Below are 17,944 nucleotides of genomic sequence, written 5' to 3'. Positions count from 1 at the left end.
ATTTGTGTCAACACAGTCAGCTAGAAGCCTATTACCACAAACTCTGGGAAAAATTATACCTCATGACTCTTACATCAAACTAATCCAACAGCAAAAGCAAATCACAGTAACAAAATGGAAAACACCTTAATTTTTTTTGAAAATGAAAATACTAGAAATACAAAGTACAAAAAAGGTTTCATTCCCCAGAGCTGCTATCTCTCCCCATGATGCATTTGCTGGAATCGCTGAAATCAGACTTGATATATCTGCTCCTGACTGCTTCTGGCTATAGAATCATAGCACAGCACAGAAGGAGGCCATTCGGCTACATTCTAATGTTTTTGCTTGGCATAGTATGAAACATCTGTCCTTAAAGGGGAACATCGCAGTGGATGGAGAAGCACTACTTCCCTTCTCCTTTCAATTAATATACCATTTTAAAATTCTCCTTTTCCGTCAAAAGAATGAGTTTTGATTACCTCACCACAGCCTCACTGACACCCAGTATATGCATGTGACAATCACTGGGCAGCCTCTCAGTTTTCCTCGTTAAAATTACTTCCCCACCCCCATTTCCTTGACAGAAATTTCCCTTTGATCATCAACAGTGAAGATCAACAAAATGGATACTGTTCAATTTGTCCTTAATCTACATTTGGAGTTTGTTTTGAAATACCGCAGAACCTGCTAAAGTATCTCTTTTATGGAATGTACCAAGTTGATTGATTTTCAGTAGCAGCAGGATTATGATCCTAAGACCAGCAAGAGAATGTCACGACTCATAAGTAGGTTTTAATTCACTTCATCAAACCTACCATAATTGAGGTGCCGGATACAGTCATTAAGGACAGCCCCAAATCCCTGCTGTGTCTCTTCATTCTCAAAACAGAAGTAGCTGTGCTTTCGATATGGGTGCCATAGGTACACTGGGTATTGGGTGTGGTTAACAAGAAAGTTCTGATTACCATCTTTCCCATTGGCTGCTGAAAAATAAACAGAAGAGTTGGTGTTACTAGGAGAGGAAGAATAAATACAATAGTCGTTTATTAATCACCTTTAACAATGGCTTATGTCCCCATTTACATGTTTTGGGTCATCCTTAGATAGCTCAGAGGCATTGATCACTCACATAAGTGAACTCCATGCTTCTGACATTTAGGAGGTCACCTGTACCCAATATTTAATTATACGATAGTGTAACCCAGGGGTGTAACAATAGGACCCCCTTGTGATCTGAACTGTATATTGTGTCTATTACGAGTCTGCATGTGTACTTCTCCAATCTTTCAGTGGGCCGACAGATAACACTTTAGTAAGATGAGGGGGTAGATTTGCAACTTGCTATCAAGCATAAAACTGGCATTGCTGATGAGCGCTGCATTTTAGAAACCACACAATGTTCCTTAATGTTTAAACCCCTCATAGAGTCATAGAGTCATAGAGTCATACAGCACGGATAGAGGCCCTTCGGCCCATCGTGTCCGCGCCGGCCATCAGCCCTGTCTACTCTAATCCCATATTCCAGCATTTGGTCCGTAGCCTTGTATGCTATGGCATTTCAAGTGCTCATCCAAATGCTTCTTGAATGTTGTGAGGGTTCCTGCCTCCACAACCCTTTCAGGCAGTGAGTTCCAGACTCCAACCACCCTCTGGGTGAAAAAGTTCTTTCTCAAATCCCCTCTAAACCTCCCGCCTTTTACCTTGAATCTATGTCCCCTTGTTATAGAACCCTCAACGAAGGGAAAAAGCTCCTTAGTATCCATCCTATCTGTGCCCCTCATAATTTTGTACACCTCAATCACGTCCCCCCTCAGCCTCCTCTGCTCCAAGGAAAACAGACCCAATCTTCCCAGTCTCTCTTCATAGCTGAAGCGCTCCAGCCCTGGTAACATCCTGGTGAATCTCCTCTGCACCCTCTCCAAAGCGATCACATCCTTCCTGTAGCGTGGCGACCAGAACTGCACACAGTACTCCAGCTGTGGCCTAACCAGTGTTTTATACAGCTCCATCATAACCTCCTTGCTCTTATATTCTATGCCTCGGCTAATAAAGGCAAGTATCCCATATGCCTTCTTTACCACCTTATCTACCTGTTCCGCCGCCTTCAGGGATCTGTGAACTTGCACACCAAGATCCCTCTGACCCTCTGTCTTGCCTAGGGTCCTCCCATTCATTGTGTATTCCCTTGCCTTGTTAGTCCCTCCAAAGTGCATCACCTCGCACTTTTCTGGGTTAAATTCCATTTGCCACTGTTCCGCCCATCTGAACAACCCATCTATATCGTCCTGCAGACTGAGGCTATCCTCCTCACTATTTACCACCCTACCAATCTTTGTATCATCAGCGAACTTACTGATCATACCTTTTACATTCATATCCAAGTCATTAATGTAGACCACAAACAGCAAGGGACCCAGCACCGATCCCTGTGGTACCCCACTGGCCACAGGCTTCCAGTCACAAAAACAACCTTCGACCATCACCCTCTGCCTTCTGCCACTAAGCCAGTTTTGTATCCAAAGTGCCAAGGCACCCTGGATTCCATGGGCTCGTACCTTCTTGACCAGTCTCCTGTGGGGGACTTTATCGAAGGCCTTACTGAAATCCATGTATACCACATCCACTGCGTTACCCTCATCCACACGCCTAGTCACCCCCTCAAAAAATTCAATCAAATTAGTCAGACATGATCTTCCCTTGACAAAGCCATGTTGACTATCCCTGATTAATCCTTGCTTCTCCAAGTGGAGACTAATTTTGTCCTTCAGAATTTTTTCCAATAATTTTCCTACCACTGATGTTAGGCTCACTGGCCTGTAGTTCCCCGATTTTTCCCTACTCCCCTTCTTGAATAATGGTATTACATTAGCGGTTCTCCAGTCCTCTGGCACATCCCCTGTGGCCAGAGAGGTTCTGAATATATGTGTCAGAGCCCCCGCAATCTCCTCCTTTGCCTCACACAGTAGCCTGGGATACATTTCGTCCGGGCCTGGGGATTTATCCATTTTTAGGCCTGCTAAAACCGCCAATACCTCCTCCCGCTCGATGTTAATATGTTCGAGTATATCACAGTCCCCCTGCCGTATTTCTATGTCTACATCGTCCTTCCAGATGCAAAAAATTCATTTAGAACCCCTCCTACATCTGCCGGCTCCACACACAGATTGCCATTTTTGTCCCTAATGGGCCCTATTTTTTCCCTAGTCATCCTCTTACCCTTAATATACTTATAAAACATCTTAGGATTTTCCTGTATTTTGCTCGCCAGTGTTATTTCATGGCCCCTCCTTGATCTCCTAATTTCTTTTTTAAGTATCCCCCTGCACTTTTTGTACTCCTCTAGGGCTTCCTCCGTCTTTAGCCTTTTGTATCTGCCAAAAGCCCTCCTTTTTTTCCTAATCCATTCTCGTATATCCCCTGACATCCAAGGTTCCCTGGAGTTCTTGGAACCACCCTTGACCTTTACAGGAACATGTTGCCATTGTATGGTCTCAATCTCCCTTCTGAAAGACTCCCATTGCTCCGATGCGGATTTTCCTACAAGCAGCTGATCCCAGTCCATTTTGGCCAGATCCTGCCTTATCCTATTAAAATCGGCCTTCCCCCAATTTAGAACCTTTATTTCCGGCCCCTCCCTGTCCTTTTCCATGACCACCTTAAATCTCACCGAATTATGGTCACTGTCACCAAAGTGCTCACCAACTAGCACTTCTTCCACTTGGCCGGCCACATTCCCCAGAATTAGGTCCAGTACCGCCCCCTCTCTTGTAGGACTTTCTACATGCTGGCTCAAAAAGCTCTCCTGGATGCACGTTAAGAATTTTGTACCCTCTAAACCTTTTACACTCTGAGTATCCCAGTTAATATTGGGGAAGTTGAAATCCCCCACGATTATTACCCTATTATTTGCACAATTTTCTGAGATTTGCCTACATATCTGTTCCTCGATCTCCCCCTGACTGTTTGGGGGCCTATAGTACACTCCCATCAAAGTGCTTGCCCCCTTTTTGTTTTTAAGCTCCACCCATATGGCCTCATTAGAGGAACCTGTTAATATATCATCCCTCCTTATGGCAGTAATTGATTCTTTAATTAATATTGCGACCCCCCCTCCTCTTATACCTCCCCCTCTGTCTCGCCTGAAGATTCTGTACCCCGGAATATTGAGCTGCCAGTCTTGCCCCTCCCTCAACCATGTCTCTGTGACAGCAACAATATCATACTCCCATGTGTTTATCAACACCTTCAGTTCATCCTCCTTATTCGCAAGACTCCTTGCATTAAAATAGATGCCATCCAGCCTTGCCCTTACATATTTGCCCTGTCTTCCAAGCTGACTTGTTTTTTTCTCTATATTTGGCTGCACATCACCCCCTATTGTAGCTCCACTCTGTATCCCATCCCCCTGCCAAGTTAGTTTAAACCCCCCGCAACAGTGCTAGCAAACCTCCTCATGAATAAGAAAAATAATAAACCATTCTGACCTGCTCTGGGTTAGTGGACTGACTAATACTTCTTTTGGTCAGTCTAACATTGAAATAGACCAAGGCTTACAGAGGTTTGATCAGCATTAGTCTTGCAATAACTACCTAGGCCTCTCTATGATGTGGAGATGCCGGTGATGCACTGGGGTTGACAATTGTAAACAATTTTACAACACCAAGTTATAGTCCAACAAATTTATTTTAAATTCCACAAGCTTTCGGAGGCTTCCTCCTTCGTCAGGTGAACGGTATGGAAATGACATTTTCGAATCCTTCGCATTTGAAAATCACAGAACAATGCCTGGTGATTACTGCCCGTTGCCAAGGCAATCACAGTGAGCAGACAGAAAGGTGTCACCTAAAAGGCCACCGAATATACAAACCCCCAAAAAAAAGAGAGAGAGAGAGAAGGAAGACAGTCAATGACCCGTTATATTAAAAACAGATAACATTTGTTCGCTGGTGGGGTTACGTGTAGTGTGACATGAACCCAAGATCCCGGTTGAGGCCGTCCTCATGGGTGCGGAACTTGGCTATCAATTTCTGCTCGACGATTTTGCGTTGTCGTGTGTCTCGAAGGCCGCCTTGGAGTATGCTTACCCGAAGGTCGGTGGCTGAATGTCCATGACTGCTGAAGTGTTCCCCGACAGGGAGAGAACTCTCCTGTTTGGCGATTGTTGTGCGGTGTCCGTTCATCCGTTGTCGCAGCGTCTGCATGGTCTCGCCAATGTACCATGCTCTGGGGCATCCTTTCCTGCAACGTATGAGGTAGACAACGTTGGCCGAGTCACAGGAGTATGAACCGTGCACCTGGTGGGTGGTGTCCTCTCGTGTGATGGTGGTATCTGTGTCGATGATCTGGCATGTCTTGCAGAGGTTACCGTGGCAGGGTTGTGTGGTGTCGTGGACGCTGTTCTCCTGAAAGCTGGGTAATTTGCTGCGAACGATGGTTTGTTTGAGGTTGGGTGGCTGTTTAAAGGCGAGTAGTGGAGGTGTGGGGATGGCCATAGCGAGGTGTTCGTCATCATTGATGACATGTTGAAGGCTGCGGAGAACATGGCGTAGTTTCTCCGCTCCGGGGAAGTACTGGGCGACGAAGGGTACTCTGTTGGTTGCGTCCCGTGTTAGTCTTCTGAGGCCTCTCTAAGCAGACCATCCTGACTTTTTCAGTTGTATCTATTTTTCTCCTTGTGTACACAGGAAGTTGGGGGCCATCCCTCTGACTTTTGTCCTGATCAGAGATTGGCCAGTGGGCCTATCAATTAAACTAGCTATCTCCCTCACTCCTCCCCTCCTGCACCACCGTCCCCCCTCCCCCCTCCCCCCTCCCCCCACCCCGAAGAATGGATTCTCAGCAGCCAATCCATCCTGTCCTTCTCAACATCAGGTGTGAAGGTCTGATGGGAGTCTGAGATGAGTCAATTAATTATTTACTGTCCTGCATTGGTATATGACTGTAAGAAGGATTTTAAACCTGTGCAAACTCACTTTAATTTGAAACAGACACTTAAACATGAATCATTTCCAAATCATTTTTGTGAAAAAATGGTCAAAAATCCCAAAAAATGACATAGACTGCCCTTTTACTGTTTGTATGTTTAGATAAGACTTTTGGGTTCCCTTTTATGTTAGCCGCTAATTTATTCTCATGCTCTCACTTTGTCCCTCTTATTCCCTTTTTTTAGATCTCCTTTATACTTACCGTATTCAGCTTGGTTCTTCACTGTATTATGAACCTCACATTTGTCATAAACATCCTTTTTCTTTTTCATTTTCATTTTCTATATCTTTAGTCCTCCAGGAAGCTCTAACTTTGGATGCCTTTCCTTTCCCCCATGTTGGAATGTGTCTACTCTGTACCCATACCATCTCCTCTTTGAAGGCCTCCCATTGTTTAATTACTGTTTGGCCTACCAATTTATGATTCCAATCCACCTGGGCAAGATCAGTTTTTAACTCACTGAAATTAGCCCTCCTCCAGTTAAGTATTTTTATGCTTGATTGTTCCTTGTCCTTTTCCATAGCTATTCTAAACCTGATGACAACTTTATAATACATGACTGTAATATGCTGAAGCCTCTGGTGCTGCAGTATCGGCCTATTCACATTACAAGGTGGGCTCCACAGCACCAGTAACAACAAACAGCTGCGATTTTCCTTATCATTAGGAAAGGCCTGTTCAGGCCAGCAAGCAGAGAAACCACATGGCTGGTCTGCACAGCTCAGATGACTAAGGCAGTAAGCAACAGTGTCTATATTTACCACAGAAAGAAATGGGGGGTGGGTGTAGCTCAGGGACACCTGGGCCAATTGTAATAGCCCAAACACTACCTTGCCTGAGATCAGCTAAACCAAAATAGGATCCAAAGCTTGGGATCTTTTTGCTCTACATTCTTCAGTTCCCCCCAACAGTGCATTTCCAACTGAATAATAAGCGACCCTATCCTTGATATTTTTTTGAATGACCTTGCACCGATCTAAAAGTAATTCTCCAACTTACTGACTACTTAACTTTATTGCTGAGTCAAATCATTCTCCCCCTTGCCCCTTGCCTCCCATTCTAATCCTGCCTATTGTTCTCAGCTCCCTCTTTCCTAATCTAGATTTTGGAATTTCAATTATGTCAAATCTACTAGTCTTTATTTTCAATTGGTTTTACGGTTTCTACCACCTAGAAACATGAGTACCTGCCAGTGCTTGTGTGACGTGTTTGTTTTTCCAGAATGACATGAACTTAGAATTGATTTGTTCTAAAACAACGGCAGAAATCAAAATGTCAACATCTCAGTGCTACTCACCACTTGGGTCAGGAAAATATTTATCCACCAATAAAGTATACTCGATCATGGATGTCAGCACTCTGCAACCAGTTGGAAGCAGTTTACATTTTGGACCACCTCCTTTCTGATAGGCCTAACATAGATACACAAAAAGCACAGAAAGAGCAGTCAGCAATTGTGTTGTGGTGTTTTTAAAATTTGTATTAAAGCAAATACTTACTTACACAGACCTTTATTAGTTCCATAGCAAGATATTTTGTAAACTTTTGCAGGGATGGAAAACTCCATTATTGTTGGAATTGTTCTTATATTTTCATTTTTAAAAATTATCTTTGTGTTGCCATGGCAAAGAAAATTTGGGAATTAGTTCAAAAAGGTGGTCATTGGCCTTAAAAAAAACACTGGGGGAGACTTTTGGGTTGGGTGCCAACCGGGCACGGTGTCGGCAGTGTGCCCGCCCAACAAGGCAGTTGGGAAACGCGAACCACTTTCAGGTTCGGGCCTCAAGCATTTTTTCAGCAAGCTGGAGGCGCCAAACAGGCACTCCTCCTCTGCAGCTCGCCAATCTGTTCAGGAACCAGTCAGCAGGTAAGGCCTGTAAGGGGAGGGGGAGAGGAGTGGATGTCGGAGAGGGCGAGAACGAGAACTGGCTGGCAGCAGGCCGGAAGATTTTGGTGGGGTCCGGAGAAGCATTCCTGATCCCCTGGGCCCCACAAAATCTTTAAAAAAAACACTTACTTTTTGGAGAGGCCTTCAGCGGTCCCCTTAAGAGTCACCGGTTCGACCTTTCAATGCCTGGAGAAAGTGGGGCTGCCATGTGCCATGCATGCTTTGTCCATTTCTCCTTGAAGTTTACAATCAGAGTCCTGCAACAGGCGAAGGGCTCCGATTTGAATATTTAGACACCCGCCTACCTGTATTGGGAGGGAGTACTGGGCACCCAACTGTAGGTCTGCCTGAAAAGTTGATTCAGGCAGTCAAATAAGCTTTGCACCAGATTTTCTATTGCATGTCACCAATTTTCCAGGCGAGAAACAGGTGACCAGTGGTTAAAAGGCTCCCCCATTATAATGATGAGTTTTTAAAAAAATTAAGATCCATTCATTTTTTCCTTCTGAGAACAAAAAAGACTTACTTAAGTGCTATTTTAGAATTTTTTTGTAAAGAGAAAAAATATGTAGTGTACAATAGTGCAAATAAACAAATCAAGTAAAACACAGCAAGTACATTGCATTTGAATACATTCAACAAATGGAACAAGATACAACGAGGGACTGTTGGACCAGGAATGGTATGCACACTAGTGCTCATTAACTGCATCACCAGAACGCGGAGCTTCTAACAATCATTAGTGACCAATGAAGAGGGCTCTTACTAACATTTATTTATTGAAATGAGTACTTAACAGAGAGAACTGAGGAGAAGATGAGGGGATGGGTGGGCTGAGGGATAATTGGGGCAGAAGGCATCCTGCAACATGGAATGCTAAATCTATATCTGTATTGGAGGATCAACCAGTGGGAAAAAAAACACCCCACAGTATTTCAATGGAAAGGATGTGACATGTTAATAGGATTGGTTACATGATGACCTCTCAATGTCATCCAGTATTGACTTGACCACAAGTTTGTCAAAGAACAGTCTTACTTCAGCCACAATGTGCACATCACTGTCTTTGAAGTGGCTGAAATATACCTGTCTTAACATTACTGTGTTCTCTTCATGACCTTCCAATTACTTACTACTGCCTAGCAACCCTGGATGCTCATGTCACACGGCTGTAATTTACGTCCTACGACCTGAACACCAGGATGGTGGGAAAGGGCCTGCAGAACGGACGTGCCCCCAAATTAATATTTAAATGAAGTGTCTACTGTTTGAGGCTACAGCTTCCCCTGCTGCTGGTCCCACTTTCTGGAATCTACACTGGGGCATAAAGTTGGCAGTGTTCCAGCCGCTGGTCGCCTGATTTAATCCGCAACAATGGACAACCAGTAACAGAACAACCAGGGCACCTACTGTGGAATTCTCTGCTGTTGCAAGAAGCTCATAGTGCAGAAAATACTGTCCCTACCGCAGCACAAACTTTAGTGATGCATCAGGTTATTGAAACATACATTAAATCTGTACAATAAGGTGCGATTGGCTGTGCCATGATGTCATATAAATCACATCATCATATTGCCTTCTGTTCATTAATATGGTAAATTATCTCAAAATACCAGTGTCCCTTTATAGAAACCTACATATGGTCTTGTGTCAGTGAACAGATTAAGACTGCCTTTCCTGGAGATCTACTTGTTAATTTCAAGTCAGTTTCATAAAACTTAAACAGGCTGAAATAGAACTCTAAAAATGACTGTCAACAGTGTTTTAACTACATAAAAATTATCAGGATTTAAAAAAAAATCAAGCAGCTCACGTGAAGACCATCATGTGTTATTAAAAGTGCTGCAATGAATTTGATATTTTTCATTGTCATATTGCCATTCTACCATCAATAATCTGCAAATACTATTTTATTAATGTTAAATGTAAAAGAGGAGGAAAAGCCCCTTTAACTACAGTGGGTTGTGTGGCCGTCTAACCTCTCTCCACCTCCCGCACCAGAGAACTCCATTGGCAAAATGATGCCAGCAGGACAAAAGCACAGATGACATATATAAATTATCACCAACGTATTCACCTGCTGACTTCTTGCCGTATTGCACCACCATGCAGAGCACAACTTGGGTATCACAAAGTATGAGATCACTTAATACCTATGTAAGGAATCTTACAACACCAGGTTATAGTCCAGGTTAGAGTTGGACTGTAACCTGGTGTTGTAAGATTCCTTACATTTGTCAACCCCAGTCCATCACCGGCATCTCCACATCATGGCTACTTAATACCTACATCAACAACAAGTATAGAATTTTGCTTAATGCATTCACAAAGGTGACTCGTTGTGGAGATCAAAGGGGCCCTTTAATATAAGCCAAAAAAAAGATAAGGATCTCACACAGTCAGCCAGGTGTTGCTATTTACAAAGAAAGTCTGCAGCCCTGTGTTTGTCAATTTTGCACCCACTGAACTTTACATTTCAGCACAACATTGCTGCTCTGGTTTAATTTTATCTCTTGCTACTGCAAAAATAGCAAAACCAGCACAGGAGCAAAGAGTTACTGACCTCCTTGTTTTCATAGCATTCGATGCTGTTGTCATTTTTTATAACAATGTATCGGTCCTTCCATTTCTTGAATTCTTCTACATATTGTATTACTTCCTGTTTATATACCACTTTCGAAGTTTCCACCGGCTCCTGAAACATAGCATTTAGGCTCTACATCATAATTCAGGTACTACAAACTGTCACAGATTTACTAAGATGATACCAGAACTGAGAGGTTATAACTATCAGGACAGACTGAATAGGCTGGGGCTCTTTTCTCTAGAAAAAAAGACTGAGGGGTGACCTAATGGAAGTCTTTAAAATTATGAAGGGGTTTGATAGGGTAGACATAGAGAAGATGTTTCCACTTGTGGGGGAGTCCAAAACTAGAAGTCATAAATATAAGATAGTCACCAATAAATCAAATAAGGAATTCAGGAGAAACTTCTTTACCCAGAGAGTGATTAGAGTGTGGAACTCACTACCACATGGGGTAGTTGAGGTGAATAGCATAGATGCCTTAAAGGGGAAGCTAGATAAGTATATGAGGGAGAAAGGAATAGAAGATTATGCTGATAATGTTAAATTAAGTAGGGTGGGAGGAGGCTCGTGTGGAGCATAAACACCAACACAGAATAGTTGGGCCGAATGGTCTGTTCCTGTGCTGTAAATTCTATGTAATCTCAAATTGTTTGAACAACTGAGGATATATTTTGATATATCACCATAAACCGTAAAAAGAGAATGTGGTGCAGCGCAGTGGTGCTGAACTTCAGTGCACTAATGGTTGGTGCTACAGATCGAGGATGGACACAGGCTCAAATCTTGCTTCATGCAGTTCCCAACCTGAGCCAGGTCAAGTAGGGAGATGCACATGGAGACTCTGGAATATTCCAGTAGCGAGATGGGGAGAGCAGAGAGTCATTTCGGGGCAGTTTCTGGCACCTCTAAGTGACTGGCTACAAGAGGAGTATTGACAGTGGCTTGGACGCAAATTATCTACCTGCCCTTTTAGGTGTAGACATCAGGCCAGGCTGATGTAAAAGAAGGGGACAACTGAAAACAATATACAAAAAATAAAAGCAGCAACTTACCCAAACTTACCCTTCCTTAAAGAAATAAAGCAAAAAGCAGAGAAACTAATGAGCGAGACAGAACTTTTCTTCAAATGCCAGTTATTGTTTTGTTCTGAAAGCAATCTCATTACCTCCTAGCAATAATTCCAAATGGAACATTAATCATACGTCCATTTATTTTAATTAGGTCTGAAATTTGCATGTAAGGGCAACAAATGATGGTAACAATTCCTTTGATATGCAGGGTTATTAAAATATGTTTGTGAAGATTTCCTCTTCAGTATTTCTAGTGAAACCATAAACTTGTTCTAAAGATTTCATTAGAAATACCCAACAGAGGAGGTCTTCACCAGTACATTTACAATGTCACTAGACAGAGCGACCAGAGGCATTCTTACCAGGGGCAGTGAAATCTCATTTTCTGTCAAACATTAATATCAGAAGTTGAATGGATTTCCACTAGTCTGAATTGCCCAGTCTACATTTATTTGGGCAGAAATGTTTTTCAGCACAGTGTCAAACCCATCAATTTATCCAGTAATTCAAGATCATATCCAAACTAATCAGGAGTCAGCCTGATGACTCTTCCAGAATCATTGCCTTCTGCCATGGGTGGAACTTAGACCTATTCAAAACAGGTGATCAATTATTTTAAGCACAGTCGCTTTTGTAATATAGGCAAACGCAGCAACTAATCTGCCCACAGCAAGGACCCACAAACAGCAATGAGATAAATGACCAGTTACTCTGTTTTAGTGATTTTGGTTGAGGGATAAATTTTCACCAGGACACTGGGATAACTCCCCAGCTCTTGTTCCAAGAATGCCATGTGGTCTTTTACATCCACATGGGAGAGTAAAACAGAGCCTCAGAGAGAATATCTCGGACAGTACAGCATTCTCTCAGTACTGCACTGAAGTGTCTGCCCAGATTATGTGCTCAAGTCTCTGGAATGGGGCTTGAACCCACTGATATGTATGGTACTTGCACATTGTTAACTGAAAACTAGATGGCCCTCTGATGGGAGTAAAAGCATTGTAGAAATTATACTCCAATGTTTTGTCTTCTATTACTTTGTTATTCTTTGACAGAATATTCTAGAGGGCCAGGAAATAAAAGTAACTAGTTATTACCACACCAATTTGAGTGTTTATTTGAACATAACACACTTACAACCTTCTGTCTCAGAGGTAGGAATAATTTCACTGAGCCGCACCATCAAATAGATGGAATAGATAAACAAGAATGTTTCCTGCAAAAATGTAACATTCGTGTATGGTACAAATTTCTCTTCCATTGAAACAATGACCTTGGTAAGTATAACATATGAGAACAAATCTTTTCATTGTTATTTACAAGTAGGAGAAAGGAACAGAGACCTGTTTTACTGGGTCTGTACATCTTTACATTGCCCCAGGATTTCTGGGGCTTCCCCAGGGGGTGGAGTTGGGCCTCTATCTGCAATAGGCACAGGCCCATCACAGAGATTTAGGTGAAGGTGTTTGTTCTCAGCCTCCCACCTCACTTTCCTTCACGTTGGCCTATTAGACATAAAATCAAAGGACACTCGGAGAAACCAGGCATTGGAGCTAGTGCTAAGATCCCCCCGCAAGTGGAAGTACCAGGAGAACCCCAGAGATCACTGGTGGCATAAGATGGTCCAAGAATTTCCCTTCCCAGTACAATCTTCAGGCCTTGGATTTTTTTTGGTTGATGTCCTCCTGAGAGACCTGAAGTTCTACATACATTTCCTCCCCCTTTTGCCAGTGCTAGGTCCTGCTAGGGAGTGGGCCTATATCGCGATTCCCCTGGGACCTGTTAATGAACAGGGATAGCAAATAACAGTGCTCCTGGACAGGTACAGCATACTTCAGGTGCACTGATCCTGTCCAGTGCTGAAACAAATGTGGATCACGCAAACTGGTCCCCTGCATGTAACAGTCAACCAACAATTTTGAGGTAAGTAATAAGAATGTGAATTTTAGAGAGTGGTAACAATGTGTACATGTTATGTATTTACAGATTTCAAACATCACTGAGAAAATTTGGGAGCTACCCTTATGGTAAGGTGGCACATCAGCCACAGTGTCATTGTATGATGCCCCTGCATTTCCTTGTAGGTGGCATTCAGTAATCTCTAGAGAGGTCTGAATGGCAATATCCGTTTGTAATAAGGAGGAAAGACTTGTGGAGTTTCAAGTGTGTACATCCTATCAGTCAGAACAATAACATGGTGCAACAACCAGGCCCTTTGTTATTGCAAAACATTTTGCTTATGTCTCTAACATGTGGTCGAGCCACGTTGCACAACTTCCACAAGTGTACCTAGCCTCTAACATATAGGAGAAGCTTTCTTGTGGCATTGTGGTGGAGGAGATGTCAGTGACAGCCTTTGTGTCCTCTTGCTGAGATATCAAATAATAATAGTAACAATAACAAGCATTCATGTTGCACCATTCATGTAAAAGAACATCTCAGGGCACTTTACAGGAGGAGAGGTGAACAGAAAATAAAGGAGCAAAGAACCAAAGGCATAGTCAAAAGAGACTGGAGGGAGAATGAAATATTCACCACTCGCCTGGGTGGGTGCAGCCTCAACAGCACTCAAGAAGCCCAACCCCATCTGTTCAAGAAGACAGCCCACCACTATCTTCTCAGGGCAAATACGCAGAGGCAATAATCTGAGAACAATTTTTAAAAGGTAGCGAGTGGTTTAGGAAGAGAGTTCTAGATGGCAACAACAACAACGACTACTTGCGTTTATATAGTGCCTTTAATGTAGTAAAACGTCCCAAGGCGCTTCACAGGAGCGATTATCAAACAAAATTTGACACCAAGCCAAATAAGCCAAAGGAGTAGGTTTTAAGGAGTGTCTTGAAGGAGGAGAGAGAGAGGTAGAGAGGCGGAGAGGTTAAGGGAGGGAATTCCAGAGCTTAGGGCCTAGGCAGCTGAAGGCATGACCGCCAATGGTGGAGCGATTAAAATCGGGGATGCACAGAGGCAAGAATTGGAGGAGTGTAGAGATTTTGGAGGGTTATAGGGCTGGAGGAGGTTACAGAGTCAGGGAGGGGTGAGGCCATGAAGGGATTTGAAAAGAAGGGTGAGAATTTTTAAAATCGAGGCTTTCCTGGACCAGGAGCCAATGTAGGTCGGCGAGCACAGGGGTGATGGGTGAACAGGACTTGGTGTGAGTTAGGATACGGGCAGCAGAGTTTTGGATCAGCTCAAGTTTACGGAGGGTGGAAGTGGGAGACTGGCGAGGAGAGCACTGGAATAGTCAAGTCTAGAGGTAACAAAGGCATGGATGAGGGTTTCAGCAGAAGATGAGCTGAGGCGGGGCGGAGACGGGCGATGTTACGAAGGTGAAAGTAAGCGGTCTTGGTGATGGAGCGGATATGTGGTCGGAAGCTCATCTCAGGGTGAAATAGGATGTCAAGGTATCGAACGGTCTGGTTCAGCCTCAGATAGTGGCCAAGGAGATGGATGGAGTCGGTGGCTAGGGAATGGGGTTTGCGGCAGGGGCCATAGTGGCAGTGCAGGAGCATGGTGGCTGAAGGAGCAACAAGGATGGCAGCCAGATCAAAGAAACAAGGTAAACTACCTGCTCCCTGTGACCTTTCCTTGCAGTCAATTCCTATGTGTAGCACTCCTTCATTCATTGCCCTCAATGTATCAGAGCTGAAAGCAGGATCTGACAATGGGGAATGGAGGCACCACAAAAGTCAGAATTTGGTTCCTGGGCCAGTGGCCACATATCTCTGGGGTCCTGTTCTAAAAAGAAGGAAGCTGGATGAACATCATGATGCCACAGGTCACGTCAAAGTCCAATGCCGTCTTCAGTGCCAATATCCATGAAAGATTTGAACAATGCAGCAATACCTGGAGAGGGTGGAGGCACCACGAACATCCACATCAATTCCCCTGACAGAGAGATTTCCAGACCAGATCCAGGACCCAGCACAAGTAGCATGACTAGAATGTGTCTTCTTAATGCCGTCCTCTCTCTTGATGACAGCTCATATTATCTTTCCAGCCAGCCCTGTCCAATGCCTCCTCATGTAGGTGTCAAGATACAGCACTAGACTGTTCATGCTTCCTGCAATGGTGACGCAGAGCTCTTCTGAGATTTAGATGTCCAGAGATAAAGGCCCCTCAGTTCCAAGAAGCTCAAAATATCATAGCGCAGTCAAACACTACTAGCATCTCTGGCCCTCAGATAGCACCTCGAAACAAGGTAAACTTTGTGACATAAAGTCTGTTGTTCTAAAGTTAGTCTCCTGTTTGTTTTTTGTGATAATGGAGGATGTTTGGAGGTCAATTTGCAACAGGAGACAGAGTTCCCACTATGCCTCCTTAAACAGAACTTTTCTGAGACATCATTGAGGGAGCAGCATGGTCGGTGGACTCTAATGGAAGGGTGCCTCCTAGTTGGTTGTCTTCTCCTTTGATGTGGGTGTGGTCTTGTCCTCCATGCCACTGTCATTTTCTCTTCCTTTTGCTTCTGTTCTGCCTCCATTATAAGGAAATATATGGGTATGCCCACAGTGTACCTCCCGGTAGGAGCTCCCTGACAGAAGGATGCTAAAAAATGATTTCCCTGCCTGAAACTGCAGAAAGGCAGCTTTCAGAATTCTTTCTTAGTTGAACAGCTGAGAAAAGCTTTTTCTGATCACTTCAGTCAAAGCTGATGTTTCAGGTAAAGTTTGTGGACATTCAAAGCTTGTGAACTCAACCACTTCCTGGTTTGACTAGTCATGCAGATAACTTGCCCTTCTTTTCTATAAGTTTAACTAAACTCAAGTACAAATCTGGTGTAAATGGTAGAATTTCTGGGACAGCAGCTTTTTCCCTCATTATTCAGCCATTTGCAGACATCCACCACTATGAGGGCGCGGCATCTTCTGCTAGCAAGCAATTCTACTGGAATTTAGTGTGTAATTTAGAATGGGTGTAACTCTGACATATCTGACTTGCACCCCAAATTCGAATCCCCAACGCCAGAACTACACCATATTTGCACCAAAAAAAACTTGGAATTTTGGGCCCTACATATATTTTGCAACATAGACTATAGAATGTGTAATAATAATAGCCGAGACTCTAATAGGTGAAGTTAAAGATCATGGGGTGGGTAGAACACCCCATGATCAGGATCATTGGCTTTAGCAGTATGGGGTCAGTATTGTGGCCACCTTTTGATCTGCTCCTGTTAGAATTTTCATCTCTTGGTGCTTCAGCTTGTTACACTGTGGCTCTTTCTCTTTTTTTATTTTAAAACAATTTTTTTCTATTTTGATGAGTGCTACAACGGAAGACATCAATGTGTTTTTACTAGTCCTCAGGAGCTCAACTTACTTTGGAAGTTTTGTTGACTATTGTGCCAGGGAAGGCCTAGATGGCTAAAGGCATGCTAGCCAATGGTGGGGCGAAGGGAGAGGGGGATGTTTATCGGGGTGATTCCGCGATCTTGTGCTGCCAGCAGGGAGCCGCATTCACAACCAATGCATTTCGGAGTCCAACATTAGTAGCTCTGATTCTCTGACCCACATACCCTGCGAGTATGGCTCCCTAGTGACAGTGTGGGATTACGGAACCACCCCTCACACGCACCTTGTAATGTACCTTACGCTGCAGCAGTTGGGGTTGCACTTCTCGGTCTTGCTCTACCTCACATCGGATATGGTTGAAGAAGGCCACAGAGTATTGCCGCTGGTAATGAGGACTGAAGTTTTTAAGCTCTGCTTCAGCCTTGCCTGAAAAAAGAACAGGAAAACAATAGTAATGTGTAGCACAAACACAAGAGCAACTGGGTGGCTGTTAAGTGTTTATAAAGCTTTACGTTAAAAAGGTTAAAAGAGATTTGTTTGAAACAAAATCGCACATGAAGCAAATCGTCAAGGTGAAACCACTGATAGCAACAATATAGGTACACTACTTTTAAAATGCTTATTAATTAAACTGTAGAAGGAAACCTGATGATCTGTAGTGATAGTTCAGTGGGTCAATGGAGTGCGTGGTACAGCTACAGTTGGCTTCAGTGTCACTCCTGCTGGAAAGTGAGAGCGTGTGAATGTCAGATGAGCACAGGATTGGGCCTAACCGCAATACTTCTCACACTCGAATAGCCGGCCAACACTTTGTGCTTAAAAGAAAAATGGGTACCGAAGGAGCTACGAGAGAGGGTGCCAACACCCGCGGAACCGAACCTTGCACAAGTCATCCGTCAGCAAAGATGGGGAGGAAATTGTCAATCTCCCAGTGTCTTCTCAAGGATGATTCGGAGAAGGTTAGCACCTAAAATGGAATGTGATTTCAGTTTGTTGTCTAATTATATAAACAACCACATTTGAGGGGTTTAGTGAAGGGTTACTAAAAGATAACATGGTGTGTTAATCTGCCTAATATGCTCAGGACAAATCAAAGCATACACTCAATCACTTCCATACCCCCTGGCCCATATTTAACACC

At 43.5% G+C, this 17,944-nt stretch overlaps 1 protein-coding gene across 2 annotated transcripts in view; it reads right to left on the bottom strand.

Annotated features, from left to right (window-relative positions):
- Positions 1-17,944, bottom strand: part of LOC137325414 (protein Niban 1-like) — a 111,730-nt gene that overhangs the window by 49,767 nt on the left and 44,019 nt on the right. The window contains exons 2-5 of one of the 2 annotated variants that reach the window (XM_067990508.1): positions 17,087-17,229; positions 10,419-10,550; positions 7,265-7,379; positions 798-965 (exon numbers count right to left, since the gene is read on the bottom strand). In XM_067990508.1, the coding sequence (XP_067846609.1) occupies positions 798-965; positions 7,265-7,379; positions 10,419-10,550; positions 17,087-17,229 (558 nt within the window). The remainder of the gene's footprint in view (positions 1-797; positions 966-7,264; positions 7,380-10,418; positions 10,551-17,086; positions 17,230-17,944) is intronic. The other variant, XM_067990509.1, reaches the window with a different exon arrangement.

This window comes from Heptranchias perlo, chromosome 9, assembly GCF_035084215.1.
Source record: "Heptranchias perlo isolate sHepPer1 chromosome 9, sHepPer1.hap1, whole genome shotgun sequence".
Taxonomy (NCBI): domain Eukaryota; kingdom Metazoa; phylum Chordata; class Chondrichthyes; order Hexanchiformes; family Hexanchidae; genus Heptranchias; species Heptranchias perlo.
Note: the sequence above shows the minus strand (reverse complement) of the source record. Positions and strands in the feature narration are given on the sequence as shown.